Source organism: Carassius auratus, chromosome 35 (genome assembly GCF_003368295.1).
Source record: "Carassius auratus strain Wakin chromosome 35, ASM336829v1, whole genome shotgun sequence".
NCBI classification, from domain to species: domain Eukaryota; kingdom Metazoa; phylum Chordata; class Actinopteri; order Cypriniformes; family Cyprinidae; genus Carassius; species Carassius auratus.
Genome location: NC_039277.1, coordinates 8,407,920 through 8,424,870, shown reverse-complemented (window position 1 = coordinate 8,424,870; position 16,951 = coordinate 8,407,920). Strand labels below are relative to the sequence as shown.

General features: G+C 39.7%; 1 protein-coding gene across 2 annotated transcripts in view; it reads right to left on the bottom strand.

Moving 5' to 3' along the window:
* Positions 1-5,018: 5,018 nt before the first annotated feature.
* Positions 5,019-16,951, bottom strand: part of LOC113054266 (GDNF family receptor alpha-2-like) — a 63,473-nt gene continuing 51,540 nt past the window's right edge. For both annotated transcript variants that reach the window (XM_026219688.1, XM_026219689.1), the window contains 5 exons: positions 16,700-16,809; positions 14,459-14,599; positions 14,055-14,242; positions 6,768-6,812; positions 5,019-5,697 (listed from right to left, as the gene is read on the bottom strand). In XM_026219688.1, the coding sequence (XP_026075473.1) occupies positions 5,545-5,697; positions 6,768-6,812; positions 14,055-14,242; positions 14,459-14,599; positions 16,700-16,809 (637 nt within the window). In that variant the 3' untranslated portion in view covers positions 5,019-5,544. The remainder of the gene's footprint in view (positions 5,698-6,767; positions 6,813-14,054; positions 14,243-14,458; positions 14,600-16,699; positions 16,810-16,951) is intronic.

Here is a 16,951-nt window from a genome sequence, read left to right as displayed (position 1 = left end):
TCAGGGAACGAGGGTTACCATATGTAACAACAAAATTGGGATATCGCTTCGATAGACCAATCTACTTCGAGTATAAATGTAAAGAGCCAATGCACATTGGCATGCAATTATTGCATCCAGTTGCCACTGATCACAGTGTGTGTATAATAAGGCAGCAGGTGCAATGCATACCAGGTTGTTGCTGCGGTGGTACAGCAACTATGGCAATGGGATGTGACATCTCCGTTCCCTCCTTCAGGGAATGAGGGTTACGATACGTAACCGAGATGTTCCATTTCAGTCAGTCACTCTCGATGTCACGTCGGTGACCAACGAAATTGGGATCCCTATCAAAGCGCCATGGGTGCTGCCCCTTCCAGTGCCCTGTGTGAGCTGCCTAAGCCCCTATTGGGTGTAGGCCGGGGCTCAGAACAAGCAGTTCCACACACCAGTGTCAAAGCACTGCCACAATGGGTGAAATTGGATAACACTGGGAAAACGTACCCGTTCCGCTTGGAACAGGGATGCTACGGAATTCCCATCCTTCCCGAAGGAGTTTTCGGGAGCAAATACACACATAACATCCGTTTAGGTGTATATGGAGAAATTTGAGGTTATTAAACCCTCGGTGAGAGTACAGGAGGATACCTACATAGGCTCTACAGCCAGCTGTATGTCAGTGCGCCCGTTCCAAGGACAACTGGCAGTGAGAGGTCTCTGGAAAATCAAACAGGTCTCCGAAACATCTCCAAATCAGCTGGACTGTACAGGGATGGGGTTGCCATTCTCCCGGGAGCGTAGCTCAAGACAGCTCAACAGCTGTACGATTGAGCAGGCCAGGGATGTGAATGGCATGAAGTGACCTCAGTAACTTCTGACTCCACAGGAGGAGTTGGGAAGCGGGTTGTGACGTGATGGGAGTGCAAACCACCTTTTTGGTTGATGTACAAAATGGTCACTGTGTTGTCTGTTCGGACCAGCACGTGCTTGCCTCGTAAGTGCACTGCATGCCCGTTGTACATGGCCCCCCAGCCAGTGGTGGAGGTATCCATGTAAACCAAAGCATGCCTGGAGACCTTTTTCATGGGCACACCTGCCTGGAGATCTGACCACGGGGTGAGGGTTTGATGACAGGTCATTGTAACTTTGACCTGCTGAGTGCCACGTTTCCATGCCCACCTCAGGACTTGGATATGAATCCAATGCTGAAGCAGTTTTATTTGCAATTGCCCTATTAGCTTCTGAAGTGGTTTCAGTAGGACCACCATCCTGGACTTGAACAAATTAAAGCAGGTCAGCACCAACTATACATGTTCCTCTGTGAGGCGTGCTGTCTGTTCAACTGAATCCAGCTCCATACCGAGAAAAGAGATCTTCTGCATCGGGGAGAGTTTGCTCTTTTCCCAGTTGATCTGAAGACCCAACAGGCTGAGGTGCTGGAGCACCAGGTTCCTGTGCTTGCACAACTGATCCAAAGACTGTGATAGTATAAGCCAATTGTTGAGATAGTTGAGGATGTGAATACCCTGCTCTCTGAGGGGAACAAGAGCCACCTCCACGACATTCATGAAGAGACGTCGGGACAGGGACAGCCCAAAGGGCAGGACCTTATACTGATGTGCATGTTCTTCAAACGTAATCCGCAGAAAAGGTCTGTTGTGCAGAGATCTGGACATGAAAGTACACATTCTTCAAGTGAATCTCTGCAAACCAATCTTGGAGATACATTTCTGCATCAACCTCTTGAATGTTAACCAATGAAGGGCCCTGTAAAAGACTCGCAACTCCAAGATTGGTCATAACCCACTGCCTTTCTTGGGTACAATGAAGTAAGGGTAATGGGTATACCCCCTCACTGCACTACTGCCAATGGTGGTGAGGGAGGATAAACTATCAGGCTGATTTCTGGCAGTAAAAGATGCCATCCACAACCTGATGAGCTCTTCATGGACTTCCGGGAAGAAAGGCACCAAGGCGAGGTGCTGAGAACCAGAGTGAGCCAACCCGAAAAAAAACAGTCGTCCAACCTTGAAGGCTTGGGACGCAGTGGATTTTTCCACTTGAGCCCTACCTTCTAGTATTCCCAGGAAAGCATAGCTGTCATCACTGGATCCGATTCAGGCATTGCCATTGTCCTGGAGGCGGCAGCGCAGCCGAATCTTCCCCAGAGATCCCTCCCTCCAATGTAGCGATCGTCATCCAGTCGTCGGAAGGGGCACCGAAAGATACCGCTGGTGCGCTCTTTGAAGAGGGCCCAGCACAGTTCTTTGGCCACTCAGCTTGATCGAAGCGCTAGAGGTATGGTGGCCCCCGAGGGCTGGTTCCCTGAGTAGAGGGGTTTGCCACCACTGTGATCCTCAAAACTACCCGTGCCACTGCTGGAAATAGTTCTCATCTGTCAGCCGCCAGGACAAACCTTAGATCACGGCAGCGCAGCTCCGCCCCCTTGAAGAAATGGAGCCTGGCCTGGAGCTCAGAGACGGTCATCTTCCTGCGATGAGAACATGACTCATCCATGAACTCCGCCTCAGCATGTTTGCCCAGACACGTGAGGCAGTGATTGTCACCCAGACTGACCATCACCCAGCACCAGGTAACAACTACATGTGAATATGAAAGCCATATTACTTGACCTGTAAAATGTGTACTTACGAATGCATATTAATGAGCTTTCATTAATATCCCAGTGTTATTATTTGACGTTTGCTATAGTTTTGCATACTGTAAGCTCTTCTTTATTTGGCACTTTATCATGCAGTGCAATGCAAAATATCAGCTGATGTTAACCAGCAGGCATGATGAACTCCCAGAAGGGCTGCAGGCAGTGCTTGTGGCTGAATGGAAGCTAAATGGATGAGTTCACACATACCTGCATATGACTATGCTTAAGTGATTACATCAAATGAAAGGCAGATCTGCACAGAAAGTTGAGAATAAGTATTATGGATTTCCACTATCTGTGCATATCAACAGTTTTTTTTTAAATATATTCTGAGTATGTTTTCATTAGAAAGCTAACTGGTGTGTCAAAAATTAGTATTCAATTTGTAAGACTGTATAAACTGATATAAGGAGATTAGCAGTTAATCTACATATATTTCATATACACTTATTCTATGCAAAAGTTTTTTTGTGTGTGATTCAAAATCTTTTTATTTAAATATATTTACATATTTTACTTTAATTATGTTATTGATGTAATATGTAATGAAAACTGTCTCAAAAAAAACACAAACAAAACTGATTGTATTGTTTTGCTGGCATATGGATCTAGTTCTAACCTGCTCTTGTAGTTGAAATGGACAATGAAGAATCAAATCACAGAGTTTCTGAAATTAGTGAGGGTTTCCTAATAAAGTGCAGATGTAATATGAAAGCAAAAGCTCCACTATACAAGAAATAGCAGTGAGACATTTAAGATTATTTACAAGGCATTTACAAATAATTTGAATCGAGTTTAAAAAATATATATATATTGATCCAAATATTTTTATAATAATCTATTAGTCTGCTTTTACATTGCACATATCTATTTTGACATGTCATGTTTTGTCCCGTGCTTGTATCACTATGTCAACTGCAGCTTCAGAATCATGTAAATCAGAATGGAGGTCAAACTGAACAACACAATGAAGTGCTTGCTAAATCTGTTTCACCACAAATATATATTATTGCAGCATCAACTGAGGTAGCTTATTTTTAAAATTAACTTTTAACTTTTATTTTTAACCATTTTAATTAGTTTATTTATTTATTATTACTTGTGATAAAACAGTGGACCCCCAACTGTTTTAAATATATATATGTATGTATATGTGTGTGTGTGTGTGTGTGTGTGTGTGTGTGTGTGTGCAGTTTTTGCAATAAAGATAAACAATTTTTTAAAATATATTTAATTTACATGTTTCAAGCAACAATTCTATAGTTATCCATTGTTTTATGTTAAGTTGTTTAATGTTTCATTGGATTATACCTCTTTCCCTCATTATAGCTGTTACCTCCATCAACACTTTTGTTTCAAATTATATTTTCTTATGTTATGAATCACCTCATAGCTGGTTACTTTGTTTCATGGCTTATAACTTCTTAACAAATACCGTAAAAAAGTCCCTTTGCAATAAATGAATGGAAAAATACCACCAGAACCAAGGCACCTGAAATCATCAGCTTAGGTGAAGATCATCATTTTAGGTGAAGATCAAGTTGGTAGTTTCTGATAAAAACTAGGAAAGCATTTTTCATTAAAATATTGTTAAAAAAATGTCCAAGTTACAGGAAGTCTTTCCGAACTTATTGTGAGATAATCACTCAGACCTAATTGAATTCTGCAATAGATACTATTAAAGTCAAGACTCTTTGAGACATTACTAGGATGTTTTTATTCACCTCTAAACAAATATTTCCGACACATTCTTGAGCCTCTGTCTTGCCTCATTTTAAGCATCACAAATGAATCAAAACCTTTTTGAGTCATAGGAGCCACTATTTTTGAACGTCTGAAATCCTCTCAGTCTGTCTCTGCGGTACTATGCAAGTGTACGGTCTGAAACCATTACATAAGAGAGAGGAACAGAGCAAAGAAAGAAAAAAAAGTAAGGCCACACGATAGATTGCACACTATAAAATACACCAACAATTGACCCTCTCCGCAAATGTATCTTTTGCTCCGCTCTCCCCAGAGCATTTTTCTTTGAATATAATCCAAGCCTTTTGTCAAGAAAGAAATTAGTATACATAATAACAGCCTAAGACAAACATCATTGGCCTTGATGGCTCTCCATGGTGATTTGATTCACCTGGTTCTCCATTTTTGTTCCAGTTCCCAACATCGCACCGGCTTTTCTGCAAATACTAAAGGTTCTTTAGAGTTAAAACAGGAAGAAAAAAAAGAATCTCATATACTTACAAACATCATTATACACATTGTACACAGGGCAGTATGATCCAAATCTCGCCAGATTACAGGATCCAAATGTATCGCGGATGAACACTTGTAATTTGCCGGAAACAAATTTGAAAATTAAAAAGGGAACAAAATGTTTTTTTTTTTTTTTTCATTGAACAAAAGAAAAATTTACATGGAATTATTGATAATGACCAAGGCAGTGAGCAGTATTGTACTGATGTGCGCGGGGGAGATAGCATAGAGTTTTTACTTATTTTTTTTTTTTTATAATGAATGGATTTCTCTAGGTAAATATACAGAGAGAGTTCATCAGTGGGTCACATGATTGCATTTTATAGCCTGTTCTCGATCAACCGTTTGTCATGATATAGAAAAACACAGTGGGCTACTTTCCTTCTGGCATATGAAGATGTTTGTAGAAGTTCTCTGTGTTTAGTGTCTGCCGCCGGTGGTTCCTAGTGGTGTTTCGAGTCTTTTAGAAGCTCCTTCGAAGGATTTGTTGTATTTTTTTGTTTTGACTGGTTTTCAAAGATGGTGTGTGATGCTCACATACACACACACTTAGAGAGAGCGAGATCAATGTCACTTTAGAGAATTTCTTTGATTGAGGTCAGAAGAATCCACCAGATGCTTCCTGAAGTTGTAGAGTCAGGCTGTGTTTACAGAACCTGATTGGCCAGTGCAAAGGCCAGTGTCAGTATGGCGGCAGAAACACTGATTGAAGTCACAGATGAATGTCTGGCTCTGTTGTTGTCAGCCTGTTGAGAGCCCACCGAGTCAATGGATCCCTCCATATTGGGGTTCAGCACATTCTGAGGAAATATTACAAGCTTTTTTTTTTTCAGTTCAAATATTAGGATTATAGGTCATTCCTGTTGCTCAGTACTCACTAATTTTTAAAAATGGGGATGTTTGTGGTATTTCTATAAAAGCTTATTGGAGACTTTCATAAATGTGTTCGGACACTTAAACTTGGTTAATTTTAACATGATTATTTTTACGACTTTGACTTCGTGTTGTGGTTGTTGTTGTTTTCCTGAATGATGTCTCTTCCTGGTGCATAATGTCATTGAAGTTAGTCTAAAAGATGTAAAGTGATATTTTGGACACCGGAATCAACTGTGAAATAATTGGCAAGAACATTTAATTAGAAAAAGAAAGAAAATTTAAATATGTGGAATTTATATATTTTTGTAAATTTACCAGTTTTTCATCTTAGAAATGAGTGCAGCATCATTACAAAGTTAATAAAAAATAAATAAAATGATAGTGATAGTAGACCCATAGTGATTGAATTATGATACAGTGGTACTAATAATTTACATCTTTAAGAACTTTGCATTTAATAATTTGCCCAGAATACATACGCCTATCCAGCTAAAGAAAATATGTTCTAAGAACATTTTGCTAATGTTCCCATGAAGCTATGTAAACTTTATTTATGAATGTTCTCTAAACACTCAAAACATATTTTCTTTCTTTCTTTCTTTCTTTTTCACAATCTTTTAATTTTTTTTGTAGGAATCTTTCTCGTGTATTTTCTGTGAAAGTTCTGAAACAACCAGTATCATAAAAATAATAAAAAAACTTAATTAAAACATTCCATGATTGATGTATACATGCAAATAAATAAAAGTTTTTCTTTTCTTTTCTTTTTTGAGAAAATTTGTAAAGACAAGATAGCTCTGAATGAACATTGTATTGATGTTATTTAAATTATTTGTTCATGATGAACATTTGTTAATAACTTTAAAAGAACCTTTCCAGAAAGTCTGCCAACGTTCTGAGAACCGTTCTTGTTAGATTGGTAGACAAATATGAAGTTTTAAGGTAGGAAAGACCTATAATTATGTTTGATAATTGTGCAGGTGAAATGTCTTACCTCATCAGCGCATTCAAAACTGCTAGAACACTTCTGCTGACTGTCCTGAGAAAATAGAAATACATATTATTCTTATGATCACATGACCATAACCTGCACACTATACTGTTTATTGTTAATTGTGTCTGGCTGCCCTCTATCCATCATTTTACCGTGATGTACACCTATACGTTATTTAAATAATTTATTACATTATTTCCTTTTTGACTTGGATGGAATAGAATTTGAACAGAGAATCAGCCAGCACAATTATCAAGTAAAGCGATCTGGAAACAAACAAAATCTGATGCATTATGCATGACGATATTCACCCTAAAATGTCCAAATTGTTTCTGGTTATAATTGCACTCTCAGAAAAAATGTGCTAAAATTTTACATTTAGTACCATGCATATTACTACTCTAAGGTATACATCATTTTGGTGTAAAGAAGGTACAAAGGTGTTCCATTAAGGTTACTGCCCCAGTGACAAGCTATTGTACAGCTAAAAGTATACTTTTGGCAAAAATTTTCTGACAGTGTAGTTTTAATGACAAAGAAAATCATGCTGCTGTATATGTATCAAGTGAAAATCTAACTATTATGGAGACTGATGTGTTTTCTCCCAAGCTGGTGTTATATTTTCAATGAGATACACACATAATCAGAGACTTGACATTTTTGAGTAGGGCTGCATATTCAATCAAAACATTCCATACTCTTCCATACAAATTCTTTACTGGGAACACAAGTTCAATACATTCAACTTGTAAACGCACCAAGTAATTGAGTAGATACGAGCAGCCATTTCAGATAACCACTTTTCACAGATTGACTATTACCGCCTACGACAGTTGCCAGAGACATACATTAAAATAGTTATTTCCCGCACGACTATATGATATTTCTGTCTGTGGAGTTTTCATAATTTGTTTCAGCATGGATGAGAGAGTAAAGTCATTTTCTTCAGTACCCAGGGGCTTATAACTGAATCCTCAGCACTCAGGACAGAACTGTGAGGCACGAAAGGATGGAAACGGTCACACTAAGTCATATCTCTATAATGCAGGCCCCTTCAAACTTGGATTAGCTGACAAATTAGTGTTTGTGATGACATCACTCATTTACATAGGATTACATAACTAAATGTATGCAAGACAAATCATACTGACATCCATGAAATCAAAGCAACAATCAACATACACTGTCTAGTTGACTATAGAGACATGATTTTCATGAGCCAGATTCAAAGCTTAATCTTCCATCTGAGTATCAAGGTTCAATATTTGTAGGTATTACAGACCTCATTGACATGGACAGCATGCTGCTGGTCTGCTCTGAATGGCCCCTGCATGAGCTGACAAATGCTCTCAATATATAAATTATCCACTCTGGATACTGAATTATACAAAAAAGTTCCCTTTCAGTCGGTCACTCTCAACGTCACGTTGGTGACTGACAAATTGGGATATCGCTTCGGTAGACCAATCTACTCTGAGTGTAAACTAAGTGAGCCAATGCACATTGCCATGCAATTATTGCATCCAGCTGCTGCTGATCACAGTGTGAGTTTAATAAGGCAGCAGGTGCAATGCATATTGGCTTTTCGCTTCGGAGGCAAGCGACTGTATTGTTCTGCTCAACTGTGTGTCCAGTCATGAACTATGAGTTCAGCACACTCTCGGAAGCTTCCTGTGTTGGCGAGATGGTGCTTCAGCGGTGGTCTTTCCAGAGTCGAGTGGATGGCGTACTTCAGGCTGCACTACCCCCTGTCGTTTTGCAAGCGGCCATCTCCCCTGTCATGTTCCTACTGCAAGAAGATGACCATCTTGGAGCTGCGAACCAGGCTCCGCTACCTTCAGGGGACTGTTGCAGTCCTGTTGCCGCTGCCACAATTTGGGGCTCGTTCTTGTGGTTGACAGATAAGAACCACTTCCAGCAGTAGCGCAGGTGGTTTGAGAGTTACAGTGGTAGCAAACCCCACAGGGAACCAACCCTCTGGGGCCCACCACTCCTCCAGCACCTCCAATCCAGTGGAACAACTGACGGAACATGCTGGGCCCTCTTCAATGAGCATACCAGCAGCATTCAGTGGACATTCTCCTGACCAGATGTCAATCTCAGCATCGGAGGGAGAGCTCACCGATGAAGATTCAGCCACGCTGCCACCCTCCGGGATGGTAGCAAAGCCTGAATTGGATACGGAGATGATGGTTATTTTCTTTCCTGGGCCACTGAAAGGGTAGGGCTCAAGTGGAAACTTCTACCGCGTCCCGAACTCTTGAGGCTGGATGATTGGTATCTAGGGGTGGCCTGTTCCCCGCCCAAGGGCCTTTCTTCCCAGGAGTGCATAAAGAGCTTACCAGGTCAAAAAAAAATCAGAGGCTCCTGGGGCATATGGCGGCCACAGCAGCACTTACACCGCTCGGTCTGTTACATATGACACCGCACCAGTACTGGCTTTATGGCTGAGCCGCGAGATGGTCGTGGAAGTGCGGCACTCACCGGGTCCAAGTTACACTGGCCTGTCACCAAACCCTCCCCCTGTGGTCAGATCTTACATTCCTGCGGGCAGGGGTGCCCCTAGAACAGTTCTCCAGGCATGCTGTTATTTCCACAGATGCTTCCACCACCGCCTGGGGGACCACGTAGAACAGGCATACAGTCTCAGGGGTTTGGATGGGCCCACAGCTGCATTGGCACAATTGCCTAGAGTTGTTAGCAGTGCACCTTGCCTTGAACCATCTCAAAGGCAAGAATGTGCTGGTCTGAATGGACAATACAGTGACCTTTGGGTACATCAACCGACAAGGAGGTCTGTGCTCCTGTCACGTCACAACTCACCTGCCACCTCGTCCTTTGGAGTCGGAAGGGTCTGAGGTCACATTCCGGGCCTGCTCAACCGTATAGCCGATGAGCTGTCTCGAGCAATGCTCCAGGGAGAATGGCGACTCCATCCCCAGAAGGTCCAGCTGATTTGGAGATGTTTCGGAGCCACTCAGGTAGACCTGTTTGCTTCTCCAGAGACCTTTCCTTTCCCTGTTGTTCAAATTAGCATTTCCCCCGGTGAGCCTTCCCGCACAGACACTGTGCAATGTCTGGGAGAAAAAGGAACAAGTCTTGCTAGTTTCACCTTATTGGCCCACTCAGACCTGGTCCTGGACCTCACTCAAGAATAAGTGTTGCATCCTCCTGTATTTGTCCGATATTTGTAGGGCTGCTGGCTGGGTTACCCCTTACACGTTCTCTAGATTCTATAGCCTTCGTGTAGAGCCGATATCCTCCTGTGTTCTCACGTCAAATGGGCAGTGGCACTGAGAGGCCCCGTTTAGTGTCGGCTTGCTAAAACTGCTCCAAAGTGTCTGTAATGTAGACCCTGTCAAGATCCTCCATCACCCTAGGCAGCCAGACATGGCAGAACGTCCAGCGCCAGGCCTTCATGATGAATCTGTAGGAACTGTAAGGCTGGTTTTGATATTGAGACCTAAGCAGTACTTGCATGTGTATAGTCCACAGTATAGCCTTAGAGCCTGTGTTTCCCTGGCAGACTTTTGCTTTCCCAAGAGGGTTACAATCACCTCCAATTTCTCCATATACACCTAAACATATGCTATATGTCTATTCGCTTCTGAAAACTCCTTTGAGAAGGATGGGGCTTCCGCAGCTTCCCTGATCCCAGTGGAACGGGTTCATTTTCCCAGTGTTATTCAATCTCACTTAGTGTGGTAGTGCTCTGACAATGGTAAGTGGAAATACTTGTTCCGAGCCCCAGCCTACACCAAATAGGGGCAGAGGCAGCTCGCACAGGGCACTGGAAGGGGCAACACTAAGTTTTGAACCGAGTTTTAATCATAACATAACCACAAAAAATATCAGGCAAAAATCTGGCATGACTGTCAGACTGGTGGTAGGCGGAGATTTGTCTCCTAGTAACGCAAGCCTATCAGGGAGCTTCTTACAATTGCTTACAAAAGACTCATGGTACACAATCAAAGTAGATGGCACACGTGACCCAACTGGTATGGAAAATATTTTGTTTGCTTTATTAAGGACAATTATCAAGTCACAGGGTGATGTCTTTCCATGACAACACATTAAAAAGGGGATGTCCACACCCTGAGCAACACAATAATTACAGAGCTTGAAAAGAATGGGCTCAGTACTTCTAAAATATGGAGCCAGGTATATGACGGGGCCTGTCTCATGGAAAAAACGGAGAAGTACAGAAAATTTTGCAGGACAGATTACGAAGAGTGATTACGTACATGCATTGCTTCAATCATCAGCTCCATTTTGTGGTAGTTCATGCAATATCCACAGAGCCTGTGGTTGAAGACGTCTTTAATATGTGTAACTTGCTTTATAAATTGATAAAGAAGCCTAACGTTGCTGTCTTGTACAGAGGGCAGCAGCTTAAGAGATTACTTGAACAGTGATGGACATGGCATCTTCAAATGGTCAAAACAATTCCTGAAAAGAATTACTGAGCTGTTAGCCAAGATCAATGGAAACTGCAGATACGAGATGGAGGTGTGCATGGAAGCAGCTGGCCTGATTAGTAAAGTATCAGAGATAAGCTTCAAGTTTTTTGCCCACATGGTGTTTAAGATTCTACAGCTGCTTGATGTTCCAAACAAACTGATGCAGTCAGAGGACATGGACCTTCTAAGTGCAGTCAAATTAGTTACATGTGGTTTAGAATGACTTAAGAAATTGCACAGTGAATCTGACTTCTTAGAGCAGTGGAAGAATCCTGACGACACTGAAATGCCAAGAGCTCCCAAATGAAAGCGGACCATCAACAAAGGCCTTCAAGAATATCTGCTGGTGGAAAGCATTGGCCAGGCTTAAGGTTTTGGGAAATCAAAAAGAGCTCAGATGATTATACTACATATTTTTGGATGCTGTGCTTGCAGAAATCTCGGAGCGATTAGGAGAAAGAAATCGCAAGTTAATTGAAGCTCTTTCAGCTTTTGATCCAAAGTATGACAGCACATTCTTGGATGCGCAAGTCGTACAAGATGTGAAGCTTGAAGCTATACCTAGTGTACTCGCTGCAATGAAATGTGACATTTGGAGCATCTACAGCTACATACGAAAACTCGTTTTCTACCCTGAAACATTTGTTCACCAACAATCAAATGAGCATGCTACATCAGCGAAAGGCCCATTTAGTGCAACTGACATTTGAAAGAGACTTGACAAGAAAATTTCGGGATGAATGGAAAGATACTCAACTGAGAAGGTTCAATGAGAGTAAGACTTCAGCTGTTCTAGCAGGTTGGTGTTCTGCTAGAACCAGTTCTGATGTGGATCGGGCCAATGGAAAATCGTAATACATTTTTCTTCTTTGTGAATTACTAATTACTAATACTAAACACTTTGTTTTATAGGCAAAAATAAATTATACTGATACCAAACGCCTACTGACACTCTGTAGGTTCTAGTGCCGTGACTGGATTCTGCGTCCCTTAATTTTAATAATTGTAATAGATGATGTCCTCAAGGTTTGGCCTGGATTTACGCATGGTTAAATGGATTTTGTGTTTTTCGCTTTTGTACATGCACAAAGCAGCGATAAAGGTTTTAGCACCAATCTTGACATTCAGGGCAATTTTGAAGCTATTATGCCAAATACAGGACTAACCAAACTGAATGTAGGTTTACAGAAATACCAGCACTATTGCCCTTTACACTGACCAAAAAATAAATAAAAAATGATAATGAATGTGTTTTATGACTTCGGTTCATAACGGTTCGTTTTCACTAGCATGAGGGTTGCCAGATCTTTGTAAACAAACCAACCCATTGGACAATCAAAATTAGTCTGATGACAATAAAACTATGGGGTTACATTTAGAATAACTGAGTCATTGGAGTCATCTCATCAAAAAGTCAAAAAGTGAAAACCATAATAATAATAACCATGTGCATACACATGATTATTGAACTACTTTTTATAAGAATATACTTGGAATTTTACTTGGAATTTTTTTTACTTGCCATTTCTTTGCAGTTATTTGTGAATTTTACTAGCACTTTCAGAGTGAAAACTGTTTCTACACCAAGCTTTTTTCAGTGTAGCCCAAATATTACTAAAACATAACTAAAAACATAACTAAAATTATGGCACTCCAACACTAGAAATACAGTTTGAAAGACATGAAATTCTTGAAAAACATTGTACATTGGTAGAATATAAATTGGGCTGAGTAAAATAATCCAATACAATCATTGCTGTGAAATATAATTAATGCAATATGTCACACCTTTAACCAGAGTAAAATAAAAATTACACTATTGGTTGAGCTGTTGTTGTGTCAGGTTGGTTGGGATTCTGATGGGATAACTGAATTCAATGATGAACTGCCTTTAACTATCATTTTGCATTATTGAGACACTGTTTTCCAAATGAATGTTGTTCAGTGCTTTGACGCAATGTATTTTGTTTAAAGCACTATATAAATAAAGGTGATTCTCAAACAAACTACGTTTGGAAAACACCTCAGCATGTCAGTGTTTACACTTTTTGAGTGAAATAAACCTGCAAATAGCTTATTTATAAATGTCATTGCATACTATACTCTCAGAAAAAAGGTACAAAGCTGTCACTGGGGAGGTGCCCTATAACATTCAAAAGCTAAAGGAACATTTTTGTAACTAATTTACAGTGTTTAGGGTAACATGAGTTACGTAATCAGATTAGATTTTCCCAAGTAACTAGTAAAGTAATGCAGTCTACACAACTGTTTTCCCAGTTCTCCTGTCCCCAAGTTGAGAAATTGGTGCAGACACCGGCTAAGATTTATTAATTTCACTTTTAGTGTGAAAGAGCCTTTACAGTTACCAATAATATAACTTATTATTATTATTATTATTAATTCAAAATAAATAAGCAAACCCAGCTCAGGTGACAAAAAGTAACACAAAAGTAAAAATGCATTACTTTCCATAAAAAGTAACCAAGTAATGCAATTAGTTACTTTTTTATAAAGTAAAACAATATTGTAATGCATTACTTTTAAAAGTAACTTTCCCCAATACTGCTTATTTACCGTTAAATGGTTCATCTTAGTACCCAATGTATACATATTGGTACTTTTTAAAAGGTTACCGCCTTAATAACAAGCTTCTACCTTTTTTTTACCAAGAATGTAGGCAATTAGGAAAAAGTATTTTAATATTGAAAAAAATATATTAAAAAAACAGCACACTTCATCTTTAAATTCCTTAATTTTTGTAAAGCCTTGGAGTCACTGGGTAATAATAGAGCACAATGCAATGAACAACCCAAATTTTAAGACCTACCTGAAGGTTGGCACATGTGGAGAAAACACATGACCTGTCTATTTGCTTGACATCATTTGAGTTAATGACATGTTTGGTGATGATAGCTGGTTGCAGATTGGTCTGTACTGATGGGGCTGCCGGCTGAGACTCCGTGATGGGAACAAGACCCGCATCCGTGCCATAACCAAATGCCTGGATAGCGTTTCCTGCACACCAAAACACATGCACACATATGCAAATTAAAACACATGCATGAAAAGGCCATTAAAAAAATGTATATGTGGGAAAAAAAGACCCCCAGCAAAATAGATCACATTCCTGTAGAGAGGTTTTCTCAGTAATGTGCTATTTAGGTTAAGCCCATAAGGATGGCTGTTCAGGCCGTGAGCCATGAGTTTACATGAGGTTTCATCTCCACTCACTCAGGCAAGTGTTCTCTCTGAAGTCTCGGAGGAAGGCCTCACACTCAGCTTCGTGATTTCCACTGCCTCGACAGCCACACCAAGGGGAAATGGTGATGTTGGTGTGGCTTGCATCCACATAGTTTGGAGTCACATCTGATCCTGTAAGGCCAAGGGTAGAGATTCTCATAAATATGAATTAGGTGGGAAAATGTTGGTTTATAGATCTCACTGTCTGCAGTATAATGTGCTGTTTGGCTGAGTATAATGGTCAGAGGTTGTTGGTCTGCTCTCTCCAGAATTCATTTTAGGTAAAAGGCTCAAACGATGCAATTTAAAAGTTTATCTGATGGGTTTTATGCCTAATTTACACAGTAGAAGTAGTAATTATTCTTTTTTTTTTTTTTATTAAAAAGGCAAATATACATTAAAATAATTAATTTGTGCCTCAGGTCCAATGTTCCCTCTAAACTGCTCGCCTCTTATGTTGCGACTGTGCAGAATAAATAATATACCATGCTCAGGACAGACTAAAAAATTAGTTGGTGAAAGGTTGAATTCTATTAAATATGAAATAATTGCAATGCTCGGGGAAACCACTATAGTTATTATAATATACAATTATAATACTTGTGTAACTGCTCATGTAACCGTCTTTAAATAGGGAAAACATGGAAGTGTTTGGTGGCTTCTAAATTCATCCCTGTTTGGATCCTAAGGAATAAATGGTGCTAAGCTAAATGCTAGCATATAGCGCCACACACTAGAGTGATTGAGTGTACACATTGAGATGGGAGGGGTACGTACAACTCGTCTAAGTTTTGGAAAGAACATAGAGGAATAGTGGTCCCCTTCGGTACCAAGATCAGTGAATTTGCGCTGGGGCTTTGGGAAGGTTATGACCTTAGCATAGCTTTTGTTTCGACACACTATGGCTTGTCAACATTTGCAGTGCCACAGGGTTGTGATAGTGTTCAAGTTGTGGTGTTTTCCATAAACCCCTAATGTCATCACGACATAACTCGTAAACTTGATTGTATTTTGATGCAAATTCTTCTGTTACTTTGTAAAATAGCTAGTACTAGTACAATATTTGGCTCTGTGTTGGTCCTTTGCACTCATGGATATATTAATACATTTCAGTGTTTGATTTTAAGGACGTTTTCAGGAAATACAACAAATAGGATGTATGTAAATTGTTTTGTTAAAATTAAGGTTTCATTCAATTATTATTATATAACATCTTGTCTATCATCTCTGAAAATATATTGGCAAAATTAACTTTTTTAGTGCAGAAAAATAGCGATTTATTGCAGCAAGCAGAAAATACTTGTCTTTCTCTCATGTTAAGAACACACTGTGGAGGTGCTTTCTCTTAACACCACTAAAACAGTTACCCTATCAAAATAAATCAAGTAACGTATATGATAAATGTGTATCAATACACATTTTGCGTTGCCAGTCCTGTGTAAACTATGCCATGCAAAGTTTTTATTTATTTAACTATCGTGAGAGGTCTGAGTGCAAGAAAACAACGCAGTCTGAAGCTGCTCACTTAGACGATCTTGCACGTCTCTGTCTGCTCAATCGTGGTGATGTCAGTGCCCTAATAAATGTTATAATGGACTATTTCACATCCAGAGATGAAGGATCATATGATGATGTTACTAAAGAGGAGGAATCCGATGACAGTCCGTTATATGCAAAGGTATGCTGCGCTCACATTTCTAACTACAAGGTACACTATTTGTGCTATCCAAACATACAAGGGGTGATCAAAAGTTCAAAGACTATGTCCATCACGTTAAACAACAGAATTTTTTTCTAACAGACAACTTCAGAATGACATAACTTTTGTTACGTTCAAGCTTTGGACAGAAATGAAAACAGTTTTGGAAAGGACTTGAACTCCACTTTCATAAGGTACCAAACCTAAAAAAGGTAAAATTTCATATATATAATATATGATAAAACAGTATTTCACATACTATACATTTATTTATAGTTACATTCATATTTTAGGAAAGGGGACCCCAAAGGGATTGTTATATTTGGTGTCCTGGGCTTAAAAACATTTGAATACCCCTTGCCTTCATCTGTTCTCCTGTTCTGTATAATCTTTCTTAAAAGTAAAATTCCTGGTGCATCACTAATTCAAATTCAAACAATGAAAAAAGGCAAAATACATGTTCCAAACACTCAGTCCATTAAAATGCAATTCCTATTACTGCAGTGAAGCAGATTTTTCCTAAAATCACTCACCAATAAGTCCAACGTAGGACACCAGACAACCATGGTAGTTATCATTAGGACAGCTTGTTATTGAATGTGGTGTCGTCTGGCAATTCATGTGGAAGTCTGCCAGCCTGGATCTAGAGCCAAAACAAAAATTATAGAATTTAAGAGGCTTGAATTTTTTTTGCACATTTGACAGAATAAGATTTAGATGCACGCTTGAATAAGCTACTAGTATTTCTATATTTATAAACCATGTTTACAGTACATGACGCTGAC